General features: G+C 38.6%; 1 protein-coding gene across 1 annotated transcript in view; it reads left to right on the top strand.

The window, feature by feature from the left end:
* Window positions 1-19,436, top strand: part of csmd2 (CUB and Sushi multiple domains 2) — a 613,472-nt gene that overhangs the window by 149,880 nt on the left and 444,156 nt on the right. The window contains exons 8-10 of the mRNA XM_048612954.1: window positions 2,211-2,393; window positions 5,276-5,602; window positions 17,619-17,813. Coding sequence (XP_048468911.1) covers window positions 2,211-2,393; window positions 5,276-5,602; window positions 17,619-17,813 — 705 coding nt within the window. The remainder of the gene's footprint in view (window positions 1-2,210; window positions 2,394-5,275; window positions 5,603-17,618; window positions 17,814-19,436) is intronic.

Genomic DNA, 19,436 nt, shown 5'->3' with positions numbered 1-19,436 from the left:
GGTGGGGGGAGGGGAGATTTTGAAGCTTGTGAAATCCACATTGATACCATTGGGCTGCAGGGTTCCCAAGCGGAATATGAGTTGCTGTTCCTGCAACCTTTGGGTGGCATCGTTGTGGCACTGAGGAGGCCCAGGATGGACATGTCGTCTGAGGAATGGGAGGGGGAGTTGAAATGGTTCGCGACTGGGAGGTGCAGTTGTTTATTGCGAACCGAGCGTAGGTGTTCTGCAAAGTGATCCCCGAGCCTCCGCTTGGTTTCCCCAATGTAGAGGAGGCCACAACGGGTACAGCGGATGCAGTATACCACACTGCCAGATGTGCAGGTATCTGTTTTTCTCAGCTGGACCACCCAAATTCTGAAGCCATCATGTCTGGCAGCATCTGTGAAGGAAAAACAGAGTTAAAGTTTCGGGTCCAGTGACCCTTCCTCAGAACTGATGGTAGCTGGGAAAACGTTTTCCTCGCTACCATCAGTTCTGAGGAAGGGTCACCAGACCCGAAACATTAACTCTGTTTTTCCCTTCACAGGTGCTGCCAGACCTGCTGAGCTTTTCCAGCAACTTTGTTTTTGTTCCTGATTTACAGCATCCACAGTTCTTTCGAGTTTCTTTCTGAAGCCATCATATTGCCTACAGTTGAATCTTTCCACTGAACACAACTTCCGTCTTTTACTAAGTTAGTTTTGATTCCCTGAAATCAGTGGATCTGTTTTTGAAGTCCAGTGTTCTGTTTGCTCCACTATTTGCCAGAAGGGATTAAGCAGAAGCAGGGATTACTGTTTCTGTAAAGTGGGAGAGTTGAATAATTGTGTAAAAGAGCAACTTTAATGAATACAGTTCATCAGCAAGAGAGGATGATTCAATCCAATGGTTTTAGTGAAAATTAGGACCAGTGAACATTTGATGAGACAGTAACTTGTTTCCTTCATGTAATGTTGTACGATTCTATGACTTGTTACAGGTTAGTCCAAGTGGATTTAGAACCTGACACATCCAAAGTTCTAATTTTAGAATAGCAAGGATTTTCCCTGAATCAGTTTTTTGGCTCGATTCTTACCATCATCCTGGGATCAATTAGGATAAGCATGTCCTGCTGGTTGTGAGAACCAGCCAGATGTTATTGGATCTCAGTATTTTCAATTGAGTGAGAAGGATTGCCCTCTCCAATTCTAATAACTAGTCATTTCTGCAGAATGCTAAAGATTCAAGATGCAATGTCAGGTTTCTCTTATTCTTCTTACGGATAGAACTGGTTTGGCTTCGTACAGTTAAGCGCAAAGTTAAAGTTAAATTTCTTGTTGTAATTGACAATATTCTGCACATCACTTAAACCATTCATGAACTGAAATCAGGCCAGTTCTTTGTGAATTAAGTTGTAATATATTCAGAAGGCCAGGTGTCTTGCTATAACGAGGACAGCTACCTATTTGAAAATCTTATCCTGATGATCTCACCAACTGTTTCTAACCCACTGAGATTTTCTGTTTGAAGGGGAGAGGAAAGACAGACTATACCCTAACAAATGATGAGTGTGGCCTTGTGATACAGATTGAAAAAGTGGACAACTTTGGGATGTTGTGGGTAAAGGAGAATACTTCTATTAACATATATCCATTTTGTGGTCTGGGTCTAACAAATGAAAATGCAAATTGAACAATTGATTGATATATTGTCACATGTACTGAAGTGTGGTGTAAAGCTTTGTTTATAAGCGGTACAGGCAGATCATAGTCAGCAAGGATGTACAGATCAAAAAGATTTAGAGTTATACAGGTTACATTGCACAGGGAGTGTGCTAAGCAAGATCAACGTTAGCAAGATCAGCATTATTTGAGGCCGGGAGGAAGTTGTTCCTGAACCTGCCATTGCATGCATTCAGGCTTCTGCATCTTCTGCCTGATGGAAGAGGTTGTAGGAGGTCATTACCGGGGTGCGATGGGTCTTTGATGATGTTGGCAGCCTTTCCGCAACAGCAAGCCGTGTAAATTGAGTCCATGGATGGAAAGTTGGCTTCTTTAATGATCTGGGCTGTGCATACAACCAGTAGTTTCTTACAGCCCTGGGCAGAGTAGTTGCCATACCAGGCCGTTATGTGCCCAGATGGAATGCTTTCAATTGTGCATCTGTAGAAGTTGGTGATGTTAAATTTGTCTCAGTGATATGTTCTTCTATATAAACATATTTCCTCCTTTTTAAAATTCTATTTTCAGAGATAGAACAGGGAACCTGCAGTGATCCTGGGACACCAGCTTATGGAAGGCGAGAGGGTAAAAGTTTCCTTCATGGTGACATTTTGAGATTTGAATGTTTGCCTGCTTTTGAGCTTGTTGGCCAAAAGACGATCACCTGCCAGAAGAATAACCAATGGTCAGCAAAGAAACCCAGCTGTGTGTGTAAGTAATCTGAAGTTATCGTTCTTTTTATGTTTTGGTGTTATTATATTTATGCATGTTCTCACTTTGGCATCTTGGTGTATAGAACTTCATCCTGCCTTCTGATGAAAGGTTCATTCAGCAATCTCAACCAGATTGCCAGAAGGAAGAAGGGAATGTGTACTGTGCTATTAAAGGATGATCAAGTCAATGAGCAACTGACCAGCTAAAGATTTAATTTAACAGACATATTTGATCTGCAAGTTAGGGTGCATGTTATGCATGATAACAAATCTGAGTGAGTTTTCTTTTGCAGTTGGAAAGTGGACTTCACGAGGAATGTACTCAAACCTCTGTAGTGTTGACTATCTTTCTCTCGTAAAGAAAATACAGAGGTTGCAAAAGAAAATGGCTACTTGCAACAACAGTGAACCTGTAGCATTTATTTCAAGATGAAACTGGGGGCAATTTTCCACTGAAGGAAAGCATTAGAGAATTATGAGGCATTGATCTACTAAAGGACAATTGAGATCATGAGCACAATGGCATGGATCTTATGCTTATAAAACTCTGACTTGGGCTAGAGGATTGCATTCAGTTCGGAATGACTTTGGAAGACTATGAGGATATAGGAGGGTCTTATCACAATAGTTACAGGGATGAGCAAGTTTAACTGCAAGCTTAATCTGGACAACCATGGAAAGAAGGAAATTGAGTGGAGATTTAATAAATGTGAATAGGGTTAAGAGAAATTTAGACATTGTGTGAAAAAAAAAGCTATGCCCATTAATTGACAAGGACAAGGGGAGGCAGATTGAAGGTTTTGTGCAAGAGATGCATGGGGATGTAAGAATGAACAATTACCTGCAGTGAGTGTTAGTGATCTGGAACTCATTTCCTATAAATGTGGTGGAAGTGAAGATGACTATTGATTTCAAGAGGAGATCGGATAGGCACTTGAAGAAAATAAATTTGGAGGGCTGAGGAATGGAGTAAGAATGAGGGAATGAGGCTGACTGGGATTTCTGGAAAGAAATTCACCTTGAATGTCCTGGTCTGAATGGTTTTCTATTGTGCCTTTGTGACTATGACTTCAGAAACAGTAAGATATCATGCAAATCTTTTCTCTAATTACTAAATTGATATTCATGCTCTAGGATTATGCATTTTACAAAAGAGTGTAAGACTGTGCAAGAATCCTCGAGGAGTGAGACGGTCCCAAACAGACCTCGCACCCTGTCACAACTGGCAATAATCACTTGCACTGTCTCATCTTGCCCTCAAGAATAATTATCCATAGGCCTCAACATTGTAAACATCTGGGTGTATTTTGTATATGTTGAAAGGGCAATTTTGACTTTATGTTGATGCAAGTCTTGGCAGATTTACATTTGGGAGTATATTGCAGTTGAAAAATTAGGGTAGTTTCCAGTGTCGTATATCGTTCAGTTCCTGCACAAATCGAGGACTGTTTACACATGTGAATTGAAATAGCTTGATGTGAATTGCTCATTACATTCCATGTGATATGCTTAAAAGGACCACTGTGCCATTCTAATGGAGTTTTAAAAAGAAATGAGTTGCCGTTTAAATTCAATTGGTTTTCAGGGGCATTAACGCTAATGGAGTTGGAGCCAGAAAGACTTTGGAATGAACTCAAAAAATTGTTGATGGTGATCAATAAGGAATGTTATGTCATCTAGAAAATTAATATTAGACATGCAGATTGATAATGCAAAGCACAGAGTTAGTGGCATAAATATAGAGGTGAAAGCCTGAATATGCAAGAAGCAGCTAACACCATGCTTTTGGATGATGCTGATGATAGCCAAGAAGCATAGCAATGGAATTCATCATGTCTATCTTATGAAGCTTATGAAACTTGGGCTCTAGTATTAAGGGAAATCACTACAATGGAAGACTGACTGGATTTCCTTTGGAGGAAGACATCGAATGTTATTGACAAGTGATAATTGAGCAAATCAATCCATTGCAATGGCAGTTTGTGACTAATCAGAAAAGGAATTCAGGGTCACAATCAATAATAGTGAAGGAGCCAGGAGTGCTGTTACGGCCTGGGGTGGTTTTCTTTCTATGAATAGATAGATGATGAATGTCTAGATGTGTTTGTAAGAGAGATGAAGAAATTTTTGGAGTTAGCTCTGTGAGTAATCATGACCTAGGAAATGGCAAGTGGTCTTGGGAAGAGGTGAACAACAGTAATATATAGCGTTAGCACTGCTGCCTCACAGTGACAGGGACCCAGGTTTGATTCCACCCTTCGGCAACTGTCTGTATGGAGTTTGCACATTCTCCCGTGTCTGTGTGGATTTCCTCCAAGTGTTCCAGTTTCCTCACACAGTCTGAAGATATGCACGTTAGTTGGATTGGCCATGTTAAATTTCCCACAGTGTCCAGGGATATGCAAGGTAGGTGGATTAGCCGTAGGAATGCAGGGTTACAGGAAAAAGAGACGAGAGGTTGGGTCTGGTAGGGGCGGGGTTGCTCTTCAGAGGCCTGCTTCCACATTGTAGGGATTCTATTAACTGATGATCTATAAAGCAATTTACCCTGAACAGCAGACTCTGAAAGGTAAGTACTTTACATGAAATAGAAAATTGCCGTGACATATTTATTTTTAGTGTGGTTTCTTCTTGTTAAAAATCACTGGCGGCCAGCTGTCATCTCACTTCAGCTGACTGAACATTTCAGTGTACATGACAATAACAATTTTAATCCAATCAATCCTTGGCTTAACAGTTTGCTATTTAGCAAATGGCAGCTAAGATCTTCAATTGTTGTATGAAAATGCACTTGTATTCTCCAAAGTCTCATTATGCATTCATTTAAGTGCCCTTTGTAGTTCAGTATTAAATTACTGTAATATTTTATTTTATTTTCAGTCTCGTGTTTCTTCAATTTTACAACTCCATCTGGCATTCTGCTATCCCCCAACTACCCAGAGGATTACGGCAACCATATGCATTGTGTATGGCTGATTATCGCAAAGCCAGAAAGCAGGATTCATCTGGCCTTCAATGATTTTGACGTTGAGCCACAGTTTGACTTTGTATCTGTGAAAGATGGGTTGAATCCTGAATCGCCTGTCTTGGGAACTTTCTCGGGAAACAAAATCCCTTCTCCTTTGACCAGCAGTGGCCATGTATCACGTTTAGAATTCCTTACAGACCACTCCACAGCTGCTCGAGGATTTAACATCACTTTCACAAGTAAGTCGGAGTGATCTATCTTTCCTTTTATCCTTCAGGCACTGCATTTGAGCACATAACATGAAAATCTGTTTGAGTAATCTATCACAATAGATATATGAGAATATCAATGCTCATCAAAAGAGAGCGATCAATACCTTTGCCCTTCAGATGTTGTGGAAAGGAGTCACTGGACGGTTTAGCATGCAAGCATGCAGAACATGTTAATGTTGCAAATGAAGTCTTAACATCAATAGGGAGGTGGCAAGAAAGCCAGAAAGTTCATAAATAGTCAAAGAAGCTAACAGGGCTGACACTATAAAGTCTTAATTTATTTAAAGGAACATTATATTATCAGTGTGTAATTTAGTTTCTCACTGATAACTGGACACATCAGCAGGCTAGCTCCCACGGGTGAGATGCATATATGTATGTCCCGTTCTTTATCTTGATGTCTGCAAAGTGAGTTTAGAAATTGAAAGATTTTTCTGTTTGGTTTGCTACCTAAGAGACAAATTCAGTGCGATTGGCTGATTACCTGTCTTGCTGGCTTCATTGTTGCTGCATTTTGTATTAAGATCATTTAAGGAGGGGCTGAATCAGCTCCCCATTTTGTCAGTCTCCTCAACTGGCCACAACAAAGAGTTTTGTTACTTTTAGCGTGGGGCTATATCTCTTTCCCGTTAAAATGTAGTTAACTAGTACACAATTTTTTTGGCATTTTTTCTTTGAATGAAAGGAAGAGCAATTTTATTATCTGCTAATTCTAAGGAAAAAATGAAGATGTAATGTCAAGCATGTATACATGCAGATATAACAATAAAAACAGGTAGTGTCTGTCACAAAGGGAATTTGAAAGAAATGTACAGTTTAAAGTCTTTAGAAAGCCCTTAAGACGGGTTTTAATGTGAGACCGCAATAGTTGACAAGTAGGCCAAATATCCTTAACAGTCACAAATATTTCAGTTGTCCTTTACGCTTTCAGTGTTCTGATATTTCTTTTCAGTTTGTGTTGTAGGGGGTTTGGAGGTAGTGTATTGAGATGAATAGAAATTGGTTAGCAGACAGGAAACAAAATCTCGGAGCAAATGAGTCTTCTACTGCAGGGACTATTGGGGTAATGCAGGACTCGGTACGAGGACCCCAATGGTTCACAATATATCCTAATGATTTTGTTGAAGAAATTAAGTGTACCATCTTCAAATTTACAGATGCCTCAAAGCTGTGTGGAGGAATGAGCTGTGAGGAGGTTGCAGAGATATTCCAGTGTGATTTGGATATGCTGAGTGAGTGGTAAATGTGTGGAAAATACAGTGTAATGTGGATAGCTGTGAGGTTATCCATTTCAGTGTCAAAAATAGGAAGACAGGTTATTATTTGAATGGTTGTAAATTGAGAAAGGGGCATGTTCAACAAAACTGGTGTCATTGGGCACCATTTACTCTAAGTAAGCGCACAGGTGCAGCAGAGAATAGAGAAGAAAACTGTATGTTGGCCTTCATGGAAATAAATTAGAGTACAAGAACAGGAATGGCTTACTGCAATTATACAGGGCATTGGTAAGGCTACACATGAAATAATTTGTGCAATATTCGTCTCCTTATCTGAAGAAGGATGTTCTTGCTATGGAGGGAGTGTAGCAAAGGTTTTACCAAACTCATTCCTGGGGTCTCAGGACTGATGTTTGAGGACAGATTGAGTTGGTTGGGAATGTATTCACTGGAGTGTCGAAAAATGGGAGGGGGGGAGCGGAGATCTCATAGCGACCTATAAAATTCTACCAGGGCTAAACATGTTGGCTGCAGGAAGGATGGTCCCGATGGTGGAGGAGTCCAGAACCAGGGGTCATAGTTTAAGGATAAGGAACAAACGTATTTGGACTGAAAATGCTTCACACAGAGAGTGGTGTGCCTTTGGAACTGACTAGCACAAAAGTGATAGAGGCAAAGACATTCTGTGATTTCAAGAGAGCGGTGGATATAGCTCTTATGGCTAGAGGGATCAAGGGATATGGGGGAGGGTGGGATTAGGGTATTGAGCTCAATGATCAGCCATGATCATAATGAATGATGGAGCAGTCTCGAATGGTCAAATATCTTGCTCCTGCTCTTATTGTCTATGTTTCAATCTTTCTATGATGTCAACAGGTGCTTTTGCTTTCAAGAGGCTTATAGAGAAAAGTCTTTTTAATTCATTCCAGTCACAAAACCATTTCCTCCAGTCTGCCAAAAGCAGCCCTTTGAAATAGAACTGGTTTGCATTTTCTGATGTTTGAATTTCTTGTTTCCAAGATTGATGATTGTAAGTGATGGTTTTCATCTCCAACACATGAAACATATCATGCAAATGTTAATCAAAATAGGAAATGAGGCTTTCCTTACTCCTGACTAAGTAGACTAGTTCCTGCTTTGTGACAATGAATGTTTATTTTAGTTCACATGAATCCATTTGTTCCATATGGCTAGCTGATAGTTGTGACCATTTTAAATCGGGAGCCATTGAATGATTTCAAGAAGGAGTTGGAGAGACCTAAAAGAATCAGAGAATATGGGGGAAAACAGAAACAGACTATTGCCTTGATGAGTAGCTGTGGTCACAATGGATAGAGTTAGCCTGAAGGGCTGAATGGCCTACCCCTGCACCTATTTTTTAATTTCTATAAAACCTTTTTAGTCAATTAAGGTCCCACACATTAAAATCAGATATTGGATTTAAAAATTTGATCAAAAGAACATAGAACATAGAAACAATACAGCACAGTACAGGCCCTTCGGCCCATGATGTCGTGCCAACCTATTATCCTACTAAGATCAAACTACCCTGCATACCCTACATTATTCTATCATCCATGTGCCTATCCAAGAGTCACTTAAAAGTCTCTAAAGTATCTGATCATTCATGTTTTATCAATATTGCGAAAGCCTGAAGATTCCATTGACTTGGCACTCTCTTCAAACTGGTGTCAGTAAAGGAGTAATTCACTGGCAATCAGAAGAAGTACATGCTTGTTATTCCTGATTTTCTGGCTGACTTTTATTCCCAAACAGATCACTAGGTCATTACCATTTTGCTGTTTCTGAGAGGTTTCTGCGCACAAATTGACTGTTACATTTGCTACATTCCAGCAGTGTCTGCATGTCCAAAGCACTTCATTATCTCCAAAGTGCTTTGAGACATGCAGCAATTGTAATAATTGTGATATGAGTACACCTTTTTGTCTAATCTAGTGTGAGTGTGGGAAATGCAAGTGATCAAACTCAAGTAGAAAAAAAACTACAGCCTCCTATAACAGACTGTCAAAGAGCCAGTCTTGTTCAGTGATCAATATTCAAAGGGACCCTTTAGCAGAGTTCTATGAAAACCTGAAAGAAGCAAGCCCAGCTTTCTATGAAATGTCATGGATTTCATGAGGAAATTTGTCACTTACAAAAAAGAATAATATTTGCATTAGGTAATAAATTAAATGTTGAATGTTATGAAAAGGACCTATCACGGAAGAGGTTTGTAACAATGCCAAATCTATAATATTTTGTATGCTACGTTGTAATTTTTTGCAAGGTGTATATTAAAATTATTTATTTTCCATATGTGAAAGTTGGACAGCTTTGTAATTCTTCAATTCCTCATTGTTATATGTCAGATTAGATATTGTGGCAAATTGCCATGGTAACTATGAGGAAAATTCATTCTGACAGTCACTCAAAGCTGCAGTCACAGAATGTGGTGTGCACTTCTTAACCGAGCAGTGATTAAGCCGGAGAGCCAGAGGGGCTGATGTACTTTTTCACTTACTTGCTGTTGGTACTAACAGGTGATCTCACAGATTCCAAGTGGTTCTTCAAAAGGGTAAATCAATCAACAACAAACCAGGCAGTAGTGAAGGTTTATGCCAGTGAAGCTTCTTCAGAGTTTTAGTGTGTAAATACAGCATGTGAGCCAAAGAATCTAGGCAGGTTGAGCTTTGTGTTCAGATAACTGATCTCAGTGTAGTCATTACTACAGACCCATACAAGGAAAGGGAATATTAAGAGATAGTAGGAACTGCCGATGCTGGAGTCTGAGACAACAAGGTGTGGAGCTGGATGAACACAGCAGGCCAAGCAGCATCAGAGGAGCAGGAAGGCTGACATTTCGGGCCGAGACCCTTCTTCAGAAATGGGGGAGGGGAAGGGGGCTCTGAAATAAATAGAGAGAAGGGGAGGCAATGATAGAAAGTGGATAGACTATTAACCATAGTTCCAATTCTAAGTGCTGGAAATCAAAGTGGGTGAAGGATTGAGATCAGCTGTGGTGCTTTCCAGGCTTAAGGTTAGCTGCCAGCTCTCATCTCTGCAAGCTGAAAAGTAAAAATAACAATCACTGGTGAATTGCTGGGAATGGAGGGCCAACCCTCATCAAAATACCTCACACCTTCAGAGATGAGGTGAAACCTGTGATGGGAGGAGTGAAGAACCAGCAAAACAGACATAAAAAGAAGCAGAAGAAGGAAAAATTCTGGAAATATCTAGCAGTTTTGGCAGCATATGTGGAGAAAGAAGTATGGTTGATGTTTCAGGTTGATGATCTTTCATCAAAGTGTTTTATTGCTACTTTTCAATTTTGTCAATAAACAGACATAAAGCAAAATAATATAGAGAGTGCTTCAATAGTTTGAATCTGAAAACTGATTAAAATGGAAAGAAAAGATCAAATGTGTGACACTGAATTCCCCTGAGAGTAATGAGAGATCAGAAATATATACTAACTGACCATATTAGGAAAATGTTATCTTCCGGCAAAGGAAGATTCAAGGACAGAAACAGTTGGACCAAGGCATGCAGTTGTGATTCTGTTCCCATTTTAAAGTCATACATTCCATCCTTCATTCGATGTTTCCAATCCTCCAACCATTCTTCCCCAACTCCTTGAACTTTTATCTTTGATATTAACATTGTATGTTTTGCATTTTATCAAATGACTTTTGGAATCCAACTACATCTTTTGGTTAATCTTTATTCACTTCATGAGTTACATTTCAAAAATGCCAATAAATTTATCAAGCACAATTTCCCTTTCATGAAACTTTGTGCAAAAGTACTGTACTTTTTCAAATGCCTTGTTAGGACTTCTCGAATAGCAGGTTCCACGTTTCTAGATGACTGATGTCAGATTGAAAGATCTGTGGTTTTGTTTTGTTTTCTCTCTCCTTTCTTTGTTGAATTTCGGTGCAACATTTGTGAACTTCCAATTTGTTCTGGAATCCAGAGAATTCTGGAAATTCATAGCCAGTGCATCCACAATCTCTCCAAACACCTCCTTTTAGAATCCAAGACGTAGGCCCTCAGATACTGGAGATGTGTGGATTTCCAACAATTTTTCTCATGGGGTTTCTGCAAGGCTAGAGTGATCACCTTTAGACTTCAAAGTCATGTTTAGGTTTGGCGAAGTTTTGCAGCTGGGTGATGTGAAACCTCCCCATTTATCCAGGCTGGGGATAGATACAGAGACAAACTGATTTGCTTGCTCTTCCCAATGAGACAACTGCTGACTTATTAATGTATCCTCACTAAATTTGAAATATATGGGCAGAGTAGATCACTCACTGGGGGCTGGGATTTTTCCCACTTGGTTTCATTTAGATCTGCAAGCTAATGGCAAAATGGTTGAATTTTCTTCATTGCAGAAGAAACTAAAACCTCACAAAGTTTCACTTGTTTTGTCTTTATTTAATTTTCTGATGTCACCAAATCTCACTGAGATTTGGGGACCTTTTCAGAATGCTGCAGATGTTGGGCTACTGCCCATCAGAAATGTTGACTTTCTGGGCAATTCCTATGGAGTGGAATGTCAGGACTTCCACATGGTCCTAACATACAACTCTAGTTGATATTTTGGCAAGACGTATCTTCAGATTGTAAGACCTGGGCCAGATTAGGACTGCAGCTGTCACAGCTAATGTAGCCTATAGCCCTGAGCACACATGAATCCCGGAAGTAATTTGTTCCTGAATTAATCTGGTTCTCTCTGTGAAATTGTAATGCTGTAAAAGAACCTCCGTTAACTCAAATTCTGTGGGTCAATTGTTATCCAGTTACTGAAAGAAAGAAAATATAAAGTTGTCTCTCGTTTATATTGGTAGTTATGGTGAACAAGTGGTGAAATCTATGACTGAATAAAGATATGGAACTAAAAATCGAGTAGAAAAATAAGGAGAAAGAAAGGAAAAATAATCAGGAATGCTAGGTGTCAAAATCACCAAAAGTATCTAATTGAGCTTCCCATAGTGCCACTGTCAAAAGGAGTCACCTCTATGACTGATGAGCTATTTAGAATTTTATTTCTGGTGAGTCGCAATAAACTTTACTTCAAAATTAAATACATTGAAAGCAGATATCTACCACATCTGCACTCCCCCCCACCTCCCATTTCCTTCCCTCCATTGCCTTTCCTTATCCCCTCCCATACATTCATCCAATTATCTTTCCACCACATTGTCCTTTCTTCATTGCAATTGGTTTTGGCTATTTGTGCTAATTTGAGTTTTCCCTTCAAACATAGTCTACAATCCTTTCTGAACTAATAATGAAATGATTCAGTGGAGAGAAAAATGAGTGCTGTCCACTGCTGAAATATTAATGGAAGTGACCCTCTATCAGCACTGTGGGTCAGACCACCATTGTCCATTTGCATCATGTAATAGTTTCCAAGATGACCTCCCCTGATACCTTGAAGTCTTTTCCATTTCTACTAGGATGTCAAACTAAGTGTCGTTTGTGGTTGTCTGATACCACAAATCCTCCTTTGTCAGGGGCATATGTGGTGAATAGTGGTAGAGGATGTACCACTGCAGAGCATCCACAGAAGAGGAACTGTTCTCAGATAACAAGAAGATTTATTACGTGATAACAATAAATGCAACTGTATTTGGCTAGGCATAACTACGAGAACCTTAGAGAGCTGAGACTGGTACATCTGCTCCATCTGAAAGCTAGATGTGAACACCTTATCTCTGACCACAGATTAAGAACGAAATGAGGAGAATATGTGGTGCCAATGTAACTTGAACATTAACCCCTTCAGAGCTATTACTTTATACACCGATTGGCAAGTGAAATACTTATTAATGGGAAAGAAATGTTTCATTCTGAAAAGCCATAAAATTTAAATAAGATTCAAGGAATGTTATAATGAAGGAAACAATGAATTAGTGACATAAAAAATAGAAAGGAGTGAATGAATATGGTTTTAGCAGTTCCCCAGAGATGTAAGAATGTAAAATTAAACATGAATCAAAAACACATTATCAAGTTTGGCATTTTGAATTCCATTAAAATTAGAAAAAAAGTAAACTAGAATGAATGCAACAGCACATGATAGTTACCCTTCAAGTTCAAAATAAATAATGGATATAAAGTCATACAACATGGAAACATAACCTTTGGGCCAACCAGTCCACACCAACCATAATCCCAAACTAAACTAATCGCACATGCCTGGCCTTGGCCCATATCCTTGCAAACATTTCTTATTCATGTACTTATCCAAATGTCTTTTAAACATGTAATTGTACCTCCATCCACCACTTCCTCTGGAAGTTCATTCCACACACAAACCACTCTCTGTATAAAAAAAAGTTGCCCTTCATGTCTTTTTTAAATCTTTCTCCTCTCACCTTAAAAATATGTCCCCTAGTCTTGAAATCCCTCAACCTAGGGAAAAGACACCTGCCATTCACTTCACCTATTTCCCTCAGGATTTTATAAACCTCTGTAAGGTCACCCCATAGCCTCCTCTTCATTGATGACAAATGCAGAGATAGTTATTTAACTCCAGTCTGGATAAACAGAATTGGAAACAGTTAGGAAATTGGAACTCCTCTGTGGTGACATGGACATGCTGTCCTAAAGCAATGTTCAGAGACAGCAATGAGATGTTGATGTCAATCCATTTCAAAAGTGACAACAGAGTTCCTTCTTCTGTTGATTTTTCCAGCTCCTTGGGCTTGATGCCACGCCACTTCAGTTTTCACTTGAGATGTCTTTGGAGCATTTGTGTAGCAGACGTTGGCTTCTTTTATCAGCAAGTTAAAGATAAATACTTCAAACTTAGTGATGCATTAGAAAGTTGTGAAACTTAAAACTTCTGCCAAGCTCAATTGAATGCAATTTAACCTAAATTTCTAAAGGTCAGTTAGAAGTTTGTCAGCTAGGAGCATCAAAAAGACACTTCTGACAGTTCCTAATGTCTAAATGGATGCCTGAGACTTAATAGAACAAGGGATCTATTAAGTAAAGGTCAGTAGGTTTAGAATAAACTCTTGTGGTGCAGTGGCAGTGTCCCTATCCTTAGACTGAGACACCTGGGTTCAATTTGCACCACGTCCAAAGGGAAAATATGTTAAATTTAGAAAATTGTTATGAATTCTTGTATTAATTTTGGGAGCTAGTAATCAGTGGGGTGAGTGCTTTATGAAGTATGGTTAACATACAGTTAACTGAAACAAAGCTTTCAATAAAAATTGTGGACTTAGACTCTGTTTGAATACAGTCATCTTCTAGTGAACAACAGTGGTAGCAGGGGATGATCTGTCAAAATATGTGAAGTTTCAGAGTATAACTACCTATAACCACAGCCCAAAGATGCGCAGGTTAGGTGGATTATTCATGCTAAATGCTAGGCTATGGGAATAGGGTGAGGTCTGGGAGTGATGCTCTTCAGAGGGTTGGGCAGATTTGATGGGCCGAATGACCTCTTTCTTGATTGTGGGAATTCTGTAATTTTAAAACCTGATCTAGAGATGGAGGATTTAATAGGTCGGTAACAGCAGCAGCCATATCCAACTGTTCTACAAAACAAAATTCTTGTTGGAAGACACTGTTGGATATACTGGAATAATTACACTTAGAAATTTAATGAAGAAGAGAAAAGGGAATATAATATGTCATTTTGTATATTTTGAGTATATTTTTAAAAATAACAGAAAAGAGGAATCTGTTTTCATGTAATAAGATCTGAGTGGATGACTGAGACCTCATGGAAAAAGGAAACAAGTATATTAATTGAGGTTAATTATGCCTGTATTGGCTGTATAAATATTTGGAGCTAGTGATCAGTCAGCTGTGCATTTTATGGTGGAAGGTTAACTGAAAGAGTTCTCACTAAAAGTTTGGACTTGGGACTCTGTTTAAATACGGTTATTTTCTATTGTATAACATTATTGAAAATTGAATGTTAACAACCTACTTCTTTTGTCATATCAGATGAAATGTGAGAACAGATTCTAGTCCAGTCAAACAGGAAAATATACAATCTGGAGTTGCCAATGAAGTTACTAAGAACATCTAGATGAGTGGGGAAGGAATTTGGAATGATGCAGATGATTCCCTGCTTAGTATGTCTAAGAGTCCCTTAAATACAGGGATTAATGATGCAAGATAACTAATGCAAGTCTGGTATTGGGAAAAAAAATTACTTATGAAGCAAAAAATTATAGGTACATTATTCTAATGAGAGATTCAGACAAATGCTCAGCAATACTTTATGGGGCATAATTAATTTTGATCTAACGAGAAGCTGCAAGGAGTAATCATGATCTTGAGAAACTACAGCATACTTTCAACTAATTCACTGGAATTCATTGAGATGGTAATTACATTACTAAGGTCTATCCAACAGATATAATTTATAATGTCGTAACATTCTTGATGCTTCAGATGAAGATATAGATGATAGAAGTGATAGCCAGTCACTGAAGAGAAGTGAAAACTAAGCAATCTATAGAAAGCACTGAATGATAAATGGAGACACTCCACAGAAGAAAGTGACAAATGGACTGCTGGAACTGTCTATTCAAATCTCTTTCTTTTTGCATCAATCTATGATCAAGGATAATTTGAGTGCTACTTTGTAATTTGCCATTTAAATGAAGCTGTGTGGCTATCTGGTAAGCGTAAGCAAGATTGATAATATTCGAAGGAAGAAAACAAATGGATGAACAAAGGAACAGTATATGGAATTTTGTGCAGATCAATGTAAGTAAAGCATGTGTGATGAATATCTATAATATTATTATTTAGGAAACCGTATTTGAAAGTAGAACACAATGATTTTAGCTTTATGAAGGTGTTCTTAACAAAAAAACGAATCATTTTGAACAGTGAGCTCAATACAGGATTTCCAATAAAGTAAGTAACTTAAGCTAAATGACTAAATAAATTACCCAACGAGATAATTACTAAGTTTCTGTGACATAGAAGGAGCGGCTGGGGACACAAGTAGGTTCAGTTCAGAAGAGAATAGATGCATTCCAGTTTTATATTTTGCAGTTTCTAGTCCATTGGAAATGGACTTGTTTTAGCAGTCCAATTGACAGGGTTGAAAAAAGCCCTAAGCTTTCCTTAAGATTCATTAAGAAAGATAAGTTTATTAGTCTATGTCTTTGTGTCTCTGACAGAAATGCACAGAATCACATATGGTGAATGAGCAGAGAATTGCCAAAAGAAAACCTTGTCAGTGGAGTGCAAAATTTTAAAGTGAAGATAGGAATGATACTTCACTGGAGTTGAGTTGTTATAAAGGATATTGTTGGGGAAAAGAGTTGATTTTTTTTTTGCTGGCCATGATTTGATCTTTCAAAATTAGATACTTTGTTTCTTTGTTTCTTCTGGGTAATAAACTAATGTTATTTTGTTAAATGTTTATTAGGCAAGCACTGTAAATATGCTAAATGACTGGTCATATGGTGCTCAAATCAGGGGGAAAAAAAAGCTCTTGCAGTCTATTGAGTCAGATCTCACCTTGTAATTCAACATGTCCAATATTACCACCGATGTGGATCAAAACACATGAAAATATGAAATGTGTACTCATTTGATCAGTGTGTGGAAAAAATCTGGTAATGATTATGTAGCATCAAATGAATATGCTAGACTCAGAACTGGGCTCATTGGTGCAAACTTCACAAATACAATGAGTGCTCTTAGAGCTTCAGAATGGCATTGATAGGACCAGTTCTCACTTGTGAGGTATTTTGAGCCAGATGCCAATTGTGCATCCTGCTTCCTAGTAAACATATCTGTATACAATCTGATTGTTGACTAAAGAACCCAAATTATTATATCACCAGCAAAAACAGAATTTGCTGGAGAAACTCAGCATATGTGGAGTGAAAGCAGAGTTAACATTTTCTGAAGGTTCTCCAGCAATTTCTGTTCTGGCTTCAGATTTCCAGCATGCAAAGTGCTTTGCTTTATTTCATTGTTTGACCAATTCTTTATGTGTGATGGGTCCATTTACATCTCAGGAGAATGTGGCAGGTTGAAAATTATAGTAACAATTACCATTGTGTATGGAAGTCCATCACTACAGTTTTCCTGTGATCTTGAATATAATTGTTTTAGAATTAGGGTATTAAGAGTTGTGTTACGTGGCTGAGATATTGGCTGTTATATTAGTTTACTCCATGGAATGAAGAAGTTTGATAAAGTTTCACTTTATTTTTGTTACATTTTACTTATTGTATGCTGCATAAGAAATTACATATTATGGATAGAATTATGTGAATGATCTATTGAAAAGAATTGGGTTTGATAAATTGAATTGCCATGTCTATCTCTACACACAACCATATATGTTCTGCCCATTACTGTGGTCATGTTTACCCAGACTTGATTGTTTCCAAGTCTAGAGATGCATGAGACAGAAAAAAAGCACTCTATTCTTTCCTGTGCACAGCCACTGCACCCACTTCACTCTTGTTGACCAGCTGGACATCGCCATTGAAAGCCCAGCATCAGTTCATCTTATGTCACTGTCTTCTTCCATGTTCCAGTATGATCCCATGGAAGTTGGGTTCCCCTGAATTATGGTTTGTTCAGCAAGTGATTCCCACAAGATTTCAAGGAAATGTCACAAAATTTTTAAGTTTCCAAAACAAAATCGATGCTTTCTTAGCAACATGTAGTCACACTGTAGGTTTTTTTTTGTTTTGAAACTCAAAATCATGACCTCATGCAACCAGTACTGTATTAAATGTTGACCATTGTTTGTATTTCGTTAGCATTCCGACACAATGAATGCCCTGATCCTGGGGTGCCAGTGAATGGGAGACGTTTTGGAGAAAGTCTGCAGCTCGGAAGTACTGTATCTTTTCTGTGTGAAGAAGGATTTCTGAAGACACATGGATCAGAAACAATCTCCTGCATCCTGAAAGATGGAAATGTGGTCTGGAATAATGCTGTACCAAGATGCGAAGGTGACTATTTTAAAGCTCGGCTGACATCTGCATAGTGCAAGTTTACAGAGCTATGATATTCCTGGAGCCTAATTCGAGTTTGTGACTATTGTAAATGTCCAACTAGCACCTTTCCTAAATGAGTGCAGTGGTAGTACCCCACTGGTATTGGTACTACTTTTAAGCTAGGAGGCCCAGGTTCAAGTCCACCTGCTCCAAACTTATGTAATAACATCTTTGAACAGTTCAATTGGAAAATGTCTGTCATTAGGTGCTCACTTTATCTGAGAAAACCCAACAATAACAGTTTTTAATGAATGAGGCTGTACTTTTTTTAAGTGTGAAATTTGAGCCTTCTATCAGTTAATCAAAATCCCACTGAAATGGTTTGAGACATGAAGCCAGAAAATTCACAGGAGATTCAGATTTGTCATTGTTCATTATTATTCTTATAAGAAACCGAAATATCATCTTCATTGCACAAAATGGAGTTCACATGAATTGGTCTATAAATTCCTCAGAAAATAACCTTGCAGTATGGGAACCATAATGTTATCTCTGTGCTCCTCCAAAGTCACACATGAATTGTATTTTTCTACCTACGACATCAAACCTACTAGTTATTATAAATGATCTCCTTAACTGTAGAGTTGAGCTCAACCTGATGCACCCCTGATTATTTCTAACATATGGGTGAGAAAGGAACAATATGTATGTACACAATGAAACTCTACAGTGAAATATTTTTTACAACAGAAAATCCATCAGTGGACCAGGAGGAGCTGGGTAATGGGGCATTACTTACTGAGCATTTGATGAAGTGGAGGATATACTGATGTTTAAAATCACAATGGTGGTGCTCATGCTTTGACAAAAAGAGATTGCAATCACAGAATAGTTTTCTGAACTGTGCCGAAAATTCATGTTATTTAATCAGGTTGCTGAAACGTGATGTTATTTAATTAGGATTGTGAAGGCAACTTGAGAATGCATGCATATAATATACCACATATATTCCACATGTTCCTGCCCTAGGTCAGCTATCCTCAGCTGCTTTATGATAAGCTCAGGAGTGTGGATGTTCACTGATACCTGCACAGTGCACAGCACCAATCATAATTCTTCATATAATAAAGCAGTCCATGACTGCATGCAGCAAGGGAATGCTGATAAATGGCAAGTAACATTTATATTTCCCAAATGTCACACACAGAGGAGAGAGGTAAACCACTTTCTCTTGACGCTCAATTGCACTACCATTGTCAAAACTGCACCATCATATCCTGGAGTCACCATTGACCAGAAAATTCACTGACTAGCTACATGAATATAACGGCTGAAAGAGCAGATTAGAAGCAGAGCAATCTGCGGTAAGTTATTCGCATCCTGAATCGCCATAGCCTTTGCTTCATCCACAACAGCAGGCTGGTGGCATATGCTCCAATTACTTGAATACGAGCAGTTTCTATAGCAAACAAATTCAAGTCAATATTAGACAGTGCACCCCATCCACCACCTTAACCATTTACCCTGTTTACTGTGGAGGAGAAAACAGAATTAACGTTTCGGGTCCGGTGACCCTTCCTCAGAAAGTCCAGGATTAGCTCATTTATACAGCTGGTACCGTCCCTAAATTGATGAAGA

Source organism: Rhincodon typus, chromosome 27, assembly GCF_021869965.1.
Source record: "Rhincodon typus isolate 14 chromosome 27, sRhiTyp1.1, whole genome shotgun sequence".
In the NCBI taxonomy this organism is placed as follows: Eukaryota; Metazoa; Chordata; class Chondrichthyes; order Orectolobiformes; family Rhincodontidae; genus Rhincodon; species Rhincodon typus.
Note: the sequence above shows the minus strand (reverse complement) of the source record. Positions and strands in the feature narration are given on the sequence as shown.